This window comes from Mesoplodon mirus (genome assembly GCF_964341445.2).
Source record: "Mesoplodon mirus genome assembly, chromosome: 19".
Lineage (NCBI taxonomy): Eukaryota > Metazoa > Chordata > Mammalia > Artiodactyla > Ziphiidae > Mesoplodon > Mesoplodon mirus.
This window is the reverse complement of record NC_138995.1, coordinates 47,505,436-47,518,650: the sequence shown is the minus strand read 5'-3', so window position 1 is coordinate 47,518,650 and position 13,215 is coordinate 47,505,436. Positions and strand designations below refer to the sequence as shown.

The window sequence follows — 13,215 nt, the reverse complement described above, 5'->3', positions numbered from 1 at the left end:
GAAAAAGAAAACTAAAAAGGAAAAATGTTTATGTATAGACAGAATTAAAACAAACATCTAGGTAAATACGGGCAACACAGGTAACAAAAGATGAACAGTCTTATATAAAAACTTCTACAAACTAGTTAGAAAAAGATGATCCCAGCGAAAGAAAACAAGTGAAGGAAATGAACAAGCAGCTCCTAGAAGAATGGGTACAAATGGCCAGTATGAATTAATGCTCAATTTAACAAAGTAATCAAGGAAACACAGATTAAGCAAATCAGATGCCACGTGTAACAATCAGCCTAGAAAAGAAAGCTGGACGAGGGCCTCCTACTGCCAGGGGTGCAGGCAGTGTGGCGTGGAGGCGTACTGCCAGAGGGAGTACAAACCCATCTACACTTTCAGAGTGCCACTGAACAAGGCAGTGTTCCACATACTAGCTTTGCAAATAAGAACTGAGACAGCCAGTAAGTAACAAAGCCTGGGCTTGAACCTGGGGCCACTGCTGCTCCCAAAGGAATGCTCCTGATCTTCATGTTACACTGCTTCCAACAAGTGCCTTTTAAGAATTAATAGCCTTTGATCCATTAATCCCCTTCCTAGGAATTTATCCTAAGAAAACATGTGCAAAAAGATGTTTCTTCAGCTACACACATACATACAAATGATGCTAAATGTCCAAATATAAGACAATCAGAAAATAAATTATGTTATGTCCACAGGGTTCAATACCACATGGCCAGTAACAATCATGCTAGAGAACAGTTAGTAGCGATACTCACAATGCTGTTCACTGAAATGCAAGTTACAAACTAACACATAAAATAAGGTCCTGATATTATTAATTATATGTATCAATAGACACAGGAATTACAAAAAGGAAAGAAATACTCTAAAATAGTAACAGTGGTTACCTCTGAGCATAAGATTATGGATGTTGGGGTTTTTCAAGTGTTCTTCTCTATTTCTCAAATTTTCTAAAATAAAATTATTGCTTATATAACCAGAAAAATATTGATTTTAGAAAATTTCCCTGGGAAAGAAACTGTGCTCCTCAAAGAGAACTTTAACATTGGGTGAAAAATTCAGATAAACATTCTCTCCTCTTAATTATAGCAGTTAAAGGGAAAAATTCTTTAGATTAACCAGCTTCTTCCCAACTAGACACGTTTCCTGACTCCTAAAAGACTTTAATTTATATATATACACAAAATATATATATTTCTGATTAGTAATGACATCTAAATAAATGCCATACTTACTTGTTCATTAGCTTCAGAGAATAATACTTCCACCTCATCCAAAATCAGGTGACAGAGTCTAAGAAATAACAAGCTTTGATATTTGAGAAGTCTCAGGAGGCTATGTGGTGTTGTAACAATTACATTGCCTACATTTTAAAAGAAAACACAGTTAACGCCTTAGACTTTCCACAGGTTTTTCTAACATTTCCTTTGCTAAGATTCCACATACTTTCTAGAAATGCCTTTCAATGAAATAAACCCTGTGTTTCTTACTCAGGTGGGTGTGAGAAGAGGCCTGCCCAGGCTGCCCTTGTACTGTCTGACTAAATACCTGCGTTCCCACCAGGTTTTGAGCTCCTGAAAGGCAGGGGGTGGTTTTAGTCAACAGCTAATAAACAGTAAATGTTTAATAAATAGTTGATAAATGAATGAAAAGACTTAGTTTTCTCAGTAAAACAGATGTAAGCCAAGAGTAAACCTTCACCACCAACACCGATCGGTAACTGACAAGTGAGGTCTGGCTGATCATCACACAACCCCCGTGTCAGTGCTGGCTCCCAGGCCTGCCTGAGCAGGCTTCCACTGTGTTCTCTAGGGAAAACCAAATAGCTTGGAAAGGATGCTTACACCCCCTTGGAAGCTTCATATTTTTGGCTTCATCTTCGTGGAGTCCGATTATTAATATCACAGGATGAACAGGCCTGGAGGACCTGCTATAGTCTCCCAATAATTCAAAAATTAATTGGGCCTTTTTCCATCCAGGGCACACGATGACTGCCAGAGGCTGCAAAGACAAATAAATTCACATAATTTTGGACAAAGGCTAAGAATCAAAGACAGTGTATGTAAAGCATGCAGAACATCTCCCTGTACACAGTAAGCACTATAAGTTTTTGCTATCATCACTGCCATGCAGGTCAGAAAAGTCAAAATATAATTTCATTAGAATGGATTCAGACACACTGACTCAGATTCTGCTAGGGCTTAAACTATGCGCAAGTATTAAATCATTTAGTCCTTAAAGTCCCCTTACAGGGTGAGACCTATTACTACCTCATTTCACAGATGAGGAGCCTAAGGGACAGAAAGGTGAAGTTTGTCGCCCAAGGCTGCACAGCTAATATTCAGTAGAAGCAGGATTTAAAGCCAGGCAATCTGGCTCCAGACCTCCTGCTGCTAAGCACAAGGATGAACTGCCTCCTGAAAGGGGCCTTGAAAAAGGTTAACATCGCTTCCTTAGGAGATTAAGTTCCCTACTGCACCATGTGACACCTGCCCTCCACTATCCCACAGAAATCTCTCGATATCTGCCTGCCAAACACCTTCCTGGACACATGCCCTCAATTAATTGAAGATAAGAATGAGTCTCCTGTTTTTTTTATGCAGACGCAGGCAAGCGCCAGCTTCCAGGGCTCACGCCTAAATGCAGACTGACCCTGGAGATGCAGAAAAAGCAGAATGGACACAAGGGGCAGACCTGGACATTCCTTTCTGGCCCGGCCAGGGGTCTATCTCAACACAAGCTGCCTCTCATCAGTGGGCTCAGCTACTACCTGATTGATATAAATGTATCCATTTAATATTATTAAGTCAATACATCATAACATAGCCAACACAGAGTTCCAAAGAGAACTCATTAAACTACATGGCATAATCAGAAAAATAAACTAGCATCTTTTCTAAGATGAAATTCTGATTGTCTTTTGTACTGCTATTTTTCACCTTATAATGAGTGATGGAACCACCTGTAGTGTATCTGGGGAGAAGATCTGAGATGGGTCTCATACACATCAATTCACCTAACAGCCAAAACCCCAGCAAAGCAGATGTCACTCCCTCACCATCATTTGACCCTCACATCCAATTTCTTTCCTTTCCATCATCCTTCTCAGCTATTATCTGATTCTTAAGAGTGGGAAAAATAAAGTGGGATTATAAAACAGTGTGGAGTTCTGTGAAGATAATTTAAAGAATAGGGACAAGATGACAGAAATCCTAAACTCAAATCCCACTTCTTGTCACACTTGTCAGCAGGTAAGAACTTTTACCAGTAACTTTTCATGAGCTTAATTTTCTCATCTATAAAATAGTGAAAACAATACATGGCCTGACCATCTCAAGGGTTTGCCATGATAATTACGTGAATCGAATCTGTTAGATAATTCTATAAACTGTACGGTCATCACTAAAAGCCAGGACTCTCCCAACTCAGCCGATGGCTCACAACTAGGGGTTCTCGGTAAGAATCAGTGTGAGAGAATCAGTGACTGTGTTGAGAAAAGAGTTTCTCATAGGACAGTCTCTGTTCTGCCAGTTTTTTTTTTTTTTTTTTGCGGTACGCGGGCCTCTCACTGTCGTGGCCTCTCCCGTTGCGGAGCATAGGCTCTGGACGCGCAGGCTCAGCGGCCATGGCTCACGGGCCCAGCCGCTCCGCAGCATGTGGGATCTTCCCGGACCGGGGCACAAACCCGTGTCCCCTGCATCGGCAGGCGGACTCTCAACCACTGCACCACCAGGGAAGCCACCTGCCAGTTTTAATGTAACTTAAACTTTACCAAAGGTTAGGTGTCAAATTTAAAATAAATATTTAATCCATTTTGTTGTTAAACAAAAATGTCTTCAACTTACTCCATTTCTACTTGGTAACGACTTGTAGCAGCCCCCTGTTTGCAAAATCGTAAGCAGTGGTGGAAGGTACAACAAAGGGTCATTTCCACAATGAGAAATGACCACCACGTCACAGCCACGTGCTATGGGAGGCCAAGAGTAAGATTCAGTGTGGCTGGGGCCCGGAAACTTATTTCTTTGAAGAGCCTACAAAACATCAACAACCAAAACAACAATAAAGCCCAGAAAACGAATAAACTCCTTCTCATTGCTCACTTACCCCAATAACGAGTATACGTTGCTTAATCTGGTATTATCCAAGACCTAACTTAATAAGTCCCCCCTGAATCTTTTCCAGCAGCAAACTCCCGCTCAAAAGACTCTTGCTTTTCTGGGCTCCAAACTGAAAGGATCCAATTGGCAGTCTGTTGAAGCACCAGGTGCTTAATGCTTCACCACAGCAAAGAGGTGGCTTCTCTTCCTCCTGGTAAACTGCTGGTGCATCAGTTCCACTTAGAAAATTTTTTAAAAACTTGCCTTTGTTTGCTTATTTTTCTATGTAATTCGCTGTCATCGAAACCTCCCAAATGTTCCACAGAGTAGAGTTCTCCAGCCACACTGATGAGATCTGCCAACAGGCTGAACTCGTCAGCGCCGTCCTCTCTCTGAAGGTCTCATCCCCCGGCCCTGAACCCCAGCTGCACTCGGGGACTGGGATCCCCCTGCAACATAACCCTTTTTGCTGCAACTTTCTCGGTTGAATTTCTTGGTTTGTCGGAGAACAAATTTTGGTAGCTTCTCGACAAAGGGTACAGGGGAAGGAAATCTGAGATTTTGCACGTGTGAAAATGTCTTCATTCTCTCCTTACACTTCAGTAATGGTTTGAGTACAGACCTCTAGGCTGGAAATAACTTTTCACGATAATTGTGGAGTCACTGCTCCTCTGGTGAGCTGTGGAGAATTCTGAAGTCATTCTGGTTCCTGACCCCGCCGTGGGATGCATTTCTTCTCTGGAAGCTTTCACGATCTCTGAACCCCTCCAGTTCAGACGCTTCGCAGCAACGTGTCTACGCTCCCGCTCCTCGGTTGTGCTGGGTCTCCAGTCGGCACTCTCTTAATTTAGAAAGTCGTATCCATTAAGTAAGGAAAGTGTCCAGGCGTTATTCTCAGAATTTTTGGTCCTCTGCTGTCATTCTTTCTAGAAATCCACTCAGATATGAGACCTCAAATTGACCCTCAAATTCTCTTTTCCCCCCATTTCCATCTCTTTGTCTTTGTGTTCTACTTTCTGACCGTTAACTTCTATTTCACCTCTCATATCTACTGGTCTTTATTTCCATAGCATTTTTAATTTCTAAGAGCCCTTTTTATCTCTGACTGTTCCTTTTGTTTTTAGTAGCACCTTATTATTATTGTTAAATCCAAGCAGTATCTTCTCTTATCTCTGAGGATATCTATTTTCTAACGTTTTCTTCCACTCCTTACACTATTTATTTCTTTCAGAGTTTGTTTTGGTCTTTCTTTTTTCCCTAGGTTAAGGCTTTCTTCCAATGTCCAAGGATCCCTGATGTCTGCTCACATCGAGGACACTGAAAGCCGACTATATCCGCAGGCGGGGCAGAGCTCATCACCGTGTGAGCATCACATCACTGCAGGGAGACAGGCAGCGAGCATGCATTTTTACCGTGAGGATTCAAAAACAGCATCACCACAAGGTCATTCTCTAGGGCCATTCAGTTTCTCCAAACAGAGCTTCCAATCTCCTTCCTGAGAAACAGGCCATTCAGTTTCTCCAAACAGAGCCTCCGATCTCCTTCCTGAGAAACTGGCTGAAGATGTTCAGGAAACAAGGTAGGGAGTTCACTGCCCTCCCCGTGTCACTCCTTCCTCTCAGCTGGTCAGCCATCCTCGGCTGCTTCTTTTCCGTCTTCCAAAAGCCTGTAGAAATTTCTTGTCCAATAAAGGCTCCGCTCTCATTCTATTCATCCTTGTAGGTTTTTTTTGTTTTTTTGTTTTTACTTTTTTTCAATATCAAGAGGGAAGTAGATAAAGATTTATGATCTAAACTGATGATCTAAGTGAAACCACAGGCCTATAAAGCAATTCTGAAAAGAATACTAAGAAGTACATTATAATTGCACTGACTACTTGTGCCCCTTCTAAGCCCCTTTTCAGAGGCGCATTTGAAAACTTATTTCAGAAAAGCACTTAGGTTTCTCCACAAAAGAATTATTCACTTATAAGAAGTTAACTTGGACTTTAAGAATAAATGAGAAATTAATAATAAAATCTTAAAAGAAAACTTCAAAAGCAAAGATATTATACAAATGCAAACTTATAACTGTTTTATTAAAAATCCTTCTACGTCAGAGCAGGTCAGTACTCCTTCACAAGTCTGGTCTAAGCCCCGTCACCTTTTTCAGATCTGCCGAGAGTGGCGCCGTGTTGATGGACAAGCAGGGCTCGACCCTGGTCCGCGGAACCACCAAGGGCAGCCGGGAGCCCGACTTCGGCTTCTGCAACAAAGAACACAGATATTAGATGGCTCTGCCCTGTGGTGTTAGCACAGAATACTAAGAACTTTATGGAAATAAAGAAGATGTAAGAGTTTGGTTTCAATGTAAAACCCTAAGTTTATATGCTTATAAAAACCCACCAAAATTACCAAAATAAAAGGAAGATTATCCATGACCCAAAAGAGCCATGTCTCTAAAGCAATAATTCATTAGATAATTTCTAAAAGGATATCTTCAGGTAAAGTCCTCCATGCAAGGAGTTCCTCTTCATATCTCAAATCTAGAGGGAGGAAGGGGAAGGATTTAAAGAGTAAACAGCTTTCTTTCTCTTGCGGGTGTTTGCCATACCTGCTGCAGATCAGAGATTCCACTGGCTCTCAAAGGATCAGGATTTAGAAACTGCAATAGTCTGTAAAATAAAAGGATAATTTGATGAAAAAAGGAGTGTTTATATTTCTTCAGTTGAGCTATTATTCTAATTCTTCCTCGACAGAGGTAAAATGAACTGTCTCCCAAGGTATGGCTGCGACATTACTGCTTGTTCTGTTTTGCCTTGTCTATTGCTACATAAGGGGCCGTGGGGGTCTTGCCAGTCTCATGCTTGCCCCCTCTCCCTCCCCCACCGGGCCCTGCTCTGTGGACACAGCACTGCCAATCCCAGGACCACTTGCTCTGGACATGGAGAAAGACTGCATGATCACTAGATCATCTCATGTTTCTTCTAAGAAACCCACTGCCTCCTTCCTTTTTTGCTGTTCGATCTTTAATCACTTCAAGGTTCCCTGGAACCCACCACAGACTGACAGAATAACTGATGTCATTTCACCAGTGGGTTCTAAGTAAAGGGCGTGTAGCTAAAAGAAATGAGCTGTATGGATAACGCAAGGTCTTTGGTGCCAAGGAAAATAACCTGTTGTAGCACCACAACTTTCAGGTATTAGGTGAAGGGATGCCTGGGTAAGAGGACGTCAACTCTGGTACATTAACAGCCACCCCCAGATCCATGGGCTCCATGGCGGCCTTCAGAGCCCTCGGCCCTGGACACGGTGAGGACCTCCTGCTGGGCAAGGGGACATCACAGGGCCACAGAGTGGCCTCTGGGAAGTCGGGACACCAAAATGGCTGTAGGGTCAACACCCTCTCCCCAGTCATCTCAGGCCAGTTAGTGGATGCAGTACAACCTACCCACTTCTGAACTGTCTTAAACACTTTGTCACTCTGGTGGTTTCAGAGCAGCCACAGTTACTTGGAATGTAAGAGTGTTTTTAAGCTAGTAGGGTAAGAAATCATAAAAATTGGTATGAAAATATTTTGTGGATTAAACAAGTATAAAATGAAGTGATCACTCTATTGTTAACACCTTGTAAGTGAATACTTTGTGAATCTGGCAGGACAAAACCCCTCCCAAAACCCTGTAGTTCTACACTGCAAATAATTAAGCAGTTTCTCCAGCAGGTGGTAGATCTATTTAACATCAGAAAACTGAGAAGCAAGCAAGCACCAACCCATATAAAATCAACAGCTCCAAAAGATCGACTATATATAATTTGTTTCATAAAATTGTTCACTTGACAAGAGAATCAGGAACAGGAGGTAGAGAATGACTATTTACAGTGGAACAAAGCTTTAAACAGAAAAATCTACTCTAGCACATGGAAAAGAAAAAACTAACTTGTGTGTATATATATTTATTTACTTTATGGGAATGCAGGTTTGAAATTAATAATAAAATCATATTTTAGATTCTTCCTGCTTATAATGTTTCTTACAATTATTTCAATTAAAAATTGAGGCCAAGAAAAGAATCCGTACTTCACACAGCCATTCTCATTGTATTCTTTCTTCTCAGCCGATCTAAGTGGTTTCCCATTTGACTTCCGACATAAAGCACTAGAAATCAAAAACATTTATTAAAATTTCTGAACCCATTTATCCCAAACCTCAAAATACCGTTATGTTCTGGGAGAAAATGTAAGAAGTTCCACTGGAATAAGCTGATCAACTTAAGTAAATTCTGTGAGAACGGAAACTGAGTCCTTTGAGTATGAAAAACATTTTGACGGTCCTGGGCTGCCAAGAGGAAGCAAGCCCACTACATCCTCTCTTCCTTACTGATTACAACCAGAAACTTGGGATGAAGTACGTGACTACTGCGGAGAGAAGTCAAAACGTGAAAAGCCGCTAGAGCTATGGAGAGCTTCCTGGCTTTCCCTTGGTGTTGAGCTGAGGGCAGCCTGAGTTGCAGAATGGCGTAGAAGATGCAGACGTCAAAAACCCTGAGAGAAACTCCCTACCGTCATCCCTTACTATCTACAGGGGACTGGTTCCAGGAGCCCCGCGGATGCCGAAATCCACGGATGCTCATATAAGATGGTGTAGTACAGTCGGCCCTCCGTACCCGAGGGACCTGTGTCAGTGCGGATGCAGGAGCTGTGAATAAGGAGGGCCGACTGTATTTCAGGCCAGAGAACAGGGAAGGGCCTTAAACCAGAGGATGTAAGGAATCCTGACTTCTCTCCTCTCTTCCTCTCCTGGCCCTGCCCCAAGGGCAGCTCGGATCACGGAGCTGCATGCTGCAGTGGTAACGGCAGTGCGGTCACTTAAAACCCTGAGAGAAAACTTCTCCCTCCCTCTAAGGAACCAGGAAACAGGGACCCAGTAGTCTAAAGACTGTACAAGGAAAATCCCCCTCTTTTTTCCTCTCTTATTTCTATTGCTATTTTATTACACAAGCAGCCCCAGTCACACAGAACTGCATGGTAGCTTCTCCACAAGAAACCATCTATCTGGTCAGAGGAACAGGGAGAGAGAGCACCTAGAAAATGGCGAATGTGAGGAAAATCCTGGGGGAAAAAAAGAGATAGAGAGCTGGGTGGCGGGCGCAAAAAGAAGTCCCACGCTCACCCCAAGTTGAGCACATTCAGAACAGACCCAAAGCAGTGTACCCAAGACTTAGAAACAGTGCCGCAATCACCACCCACGGCAAGGGAGACAGGGTTTGAGGTCTGAACCTTAAGGAAGTGATGACCTCCTGCTAAAACAAACAACAAAGTCAACATCCTCCAGAGGATTCTAAACCAGAGTCTCATATCATCATATTCAAAAGTACCCAGAATGCAATCCAAAATTACTTGACATACAAAGAATCAGGAAAACCAGGTAGACTGTAGAGGGAACAGATGATCAACAGGTGCCAACCCCAGCACAGCTCAGAAGTGTGAATTATCAAGCAGCTATTATAACCATGCTCCATAAGAAAAGGAAAGGTGAGCACTATTGAACAGAATGGTAAGAACTCTCCTTTCTTCTCAGCAAAAAAAATACAGATTAGAAAAAAAATAAATAAAAATTTTATTTAATTATAAAATATAATACATCAAATAAAAAATTCACTGGATGGGCTTATCAGCAAAATGGAGATGACAGAAGAGTCAATTAAACATAGATCAGCAGAATTATTAATAGGACAAACAGCAAGAAGAAAAGGTTGAAAAAATGAACAGACCCTCAGGGACATTTGTCTCATAAGAGTCTCAAAAGGAGAGGAGAAAGAGATGAGTGCAGAAAAAATATCTGTAGAATAACAGCTGAATACTTACCAAATTTGATGAAAAGACAGAAACCTACAAACGAAGAACCCTAATGAACCCCAAGCATAAGAAACGTGAGCAAAACTACACCAAGACATGTGATACAATAATTAAATTGTTCAAACCAGCAATAAAGAGAAAATCTTAAAAGCAGAGGAAAAAGACATGCTGCAAACAGGAGAGGAACAAAGAAAAAAGATGATGGTAGATTTTGCACTGGGAGCAATATGAGCAAGCAGATGGCGGAGCAACATCTTTAAAACTCAGGGAAAAAGAAATTTAAACCTTAAATTCTGTCCTTGCAAAGATTTTGTTTTTTTTTTAAATGAAGCTAAGATATTTTTTCAGACATACAAAAGCTGTAAGAATGAATCACCAGCAGACCCATAATACAAGAAATAGTAAAGGAAGTCCTTCAGGTAGAAGGAAAATGGTACCAGATGGAAATCTGCATCTACATAAAAAGTAGAAAGCGTGGATGGTAACTACATAGGTAAATATATAATTTTTCTTATTATTTATTTAAATCCCTCTACAAGAAAAATCACTGTTTAAATACAAACAATAATAGATTCCAGCATTTATAACAAATGTATAAATAAAATGTATGACTACACTAGCAGAAAGTTCAGAAGGGGAGAAATGGAAGCTTCCCATTTTAAGATCTTACAGTGTATGTGAAATGTATAACATTACAATACATCCCTTCTGTGATCTCATTAGTGTCACTGACATGGATCTTGATGAGGACAGGGTTACAAAGTCTTTGATGCTCATCTTCAAAAATGTAACAGACCATTCTTTGCTTTCCACCAACTTGAACTGCCATCTGGCCCACATTTACCCATCCTTTACATCAAGGCAATGCCACTGGACCTGCCTTACAGACACAACTTTGTCTGATAAGGTAACAAGGAGACGAGAATCACTACCACTTTTTGGTCAACTGTGCTGCTAGCCAGTTGTCAAACATTTTAATGTTAAATTAATACACGTTTAATCGATATTTCCAAGGCCACTCTTTTTTTGAAATTGAATATTCTTCTATCATCAATCTTATAGAATGCTGTATAAAACAATATTATACTTAAGTCTCTAGTCAATTACACTGGTTTTCAAATCATACCTTGCCGCTGGTATATCTGCATCGGCATATATGGTTATGCCTCTTTTCATTGGCCAATAAACTGAAGACTCAACACACTGTAAAAAAAATTTTTTTCAGAAAGAATAATTATGCTAACATGATATACATTCTTGAGGAACCAAAATTCCATGGGAGTTATTCTCATAGACAACCATCCCAGATAACATTCAGGCAACACAGATATGAAGAGACCAAGAACTGGAGAGCTGGGTGATTATGCCACTGCTATAACCACTAGATTGAAATGTCCAAATAGCAGGCAGCTGCCTTTTCATATAATCAGTATTTAAAATGTCCTGGAATTACTTTCACCTGTCTTTTCAAAAGACCTGGAGGGACAGGTTAGACTTGACCTTAACTATCAGAGTGTCCCATAATTCCAGATTTTTATACCCTTGTTAAAATGAGAATAAATACCCAATTTTGCAGAGTGGTCAGTAAGCCAAGAACAAGGATTTGAGTTTAAAAGTGTCTCCCACTTGGAAATTTTATTTATAAGCCATGATTACTAAATCTTTATAAATTTAAGTAATTTTTAAAAAGTCTCTTCCGGACTCACATATTCCTTTTGGGAAATCCTTACATCATTTTATTCAAGGGAAAGCAAATTCAGGTAAATTTCTTATATTGCCCTTTGTTTTAGGGTCAAAGGGCATGCCTTTTATTTTTGTTTGTTTTTAAATACATGTTTTTAGTAGATAATACATGCATCTGGTATGAAATACATAAAATACAAAATCATATACAGTGAAAATTAAGCTTTCAAGAAAATTAAACCACCCAGGTTTTCTATGCCTACCTAGAGCTATCTCCTTATTTTCAACATGGACTTCCAGAAATACTCAATGCATTTCAAGAGTATACAGTACATGTAACATGTTTTTCTTTTTTTTTTTTGCGGTATGCGGGCCTCTCACTGTTGTGGCCTCTCCCCTTGCGGAGCACAGGCTCCGGACGCGCAGGCTCAGCGGCCATGGCTCACGGGCCCAGCCGCTCCACGGCATGTGGGATCTTCCCAGACCGGGGCACGAACCTGTGTCCCCTGCATCAGCAGGCGGACTCTCAACCACTGCGCCACCAGGGAAGCCCTGTAACATGTTTTTTAACATGAAGAATAAAGCATGCTTTTTCTTTTCACTTAGTAATATCTCTGGGAGTTAACGGTAAACATTGCAGCTCATTAATTATTTCCAGTTCTCCTTCTGGTTAATCAGCAGGAATGTACTTCTATGACCCTTTGCAGTTACATCATCGTATGACTTCCTTTAACCAATGATACATATCAGAAGTGATCAGAAGTGACATGTGTCACTTCTGGGTAGAAGGACTTTATAGCAGGTTCATAATTCTCTTTTCCCTTCATCCCCCACCACTACGATTATGATGTTCTAGGTGATGAACCCAGGTCCTTAAGTAAGGATTATATGGAACAGAACATCCCCCTTGCTTCAAGAACGCATACTGTATGACTGCAAAACAAAGTTTTTTTGTGTTACACTACTAAAGTTAAAAAAAAAAAAAAAAGAACAAGGACTTGACAAGGGAGGAGCTGGAGTTACCCTGTTCTTTTGAAACAGAGCAAACATGTAAACTTATATTTTTTCATGAATGAAACTATCTTAGCCATATTTTTGGTTCCTAGTAGATTTTAAAGGAGAATATTCTAAAGTGAACATTATATGAACTTTGTATTTAATGAACATTTAAAAGGACCACTTTATTTACATCTTTTTTTCTTTTTTTTTTTGCGGTACGCGGGCCTCTCATTGCTGTGGCCTCTCCTGTTGCAGAGCACAGGCTCTGGACGCACAGGCTCAACGGCCATGTCTCATGGGCCCAGCTGCTCTGTGGCATGTGGGATCCTCCCGAACCGGGGCAGAACCCGTGTCCCCTGCATCAGCAGGTGGACTCTCAACCACTGTGCCACCAGGGAAGCCCCTTATTTACATCTTTTAAGGAGATGCACTGTTGTTTCTTTTCTGATTTTTTGGGGGGTGAATCTCTCAATGAATCCGTATTACACTTTATAGCTGTATCTGCAAAATACAAATAGTAATAAAAATTATCTTAGAAAGTGTTATTAATACATAGAAAATAGGACAAAAAGGATTATACTAGGGCTTCC

At 40.8% G+C, this 13,215-nt stretch overlaps 1 protein-coding gene across 1 annotated transcript in view; it reads right to left on the bottom strand.

Annotated features, from left to right (window-relative positions):
• The window catches only part of TDRD12 (tudor domain containing 12), an 82,660-nt gene that overhangs the window by 29,600 nt on the left and 39,845 nt on the right, over positions 1 to 13,215 (bottom strand). The window contains exons 9-16 of the mRNA XM_082606252.1: positions 13,038 to 13,126; positions 11,070 to 11,146; positions 8,166 to 8,243; positions 6,702 to 6,762; positions 6,252 to 6,353; positions 3,858 to 4,043; positions 1,857 to 2,013; positions 1,248 to 1,375 (exon numbers count right to left, since the gene is read on the bottom strand). Of these exons, the coding sequence (XP_082462378.1) occupies positions 1,248 to 1,375; positions 1,857 to 2,013; positions 3,858 to 4,043; positions 6,252 to 6,353; positions 6,702 to 6,762; positions 8,166 to 8,243; positions 11,070 to 11,146; positions 13,038 to 13,126 (878 nt within the window). The remainder of the gene's footprint in view (positions 1 to 1,247; positions 1,376 to 1,856; positions 2,014 to 3,857; positions 4,044 to 6,251; positions 6,354 to 6,701; positions 6,763 to 8,165; positions 8,244 to 11,069; positions 11,147 to 13,037; positions 13,127 to 13,215) is intronic.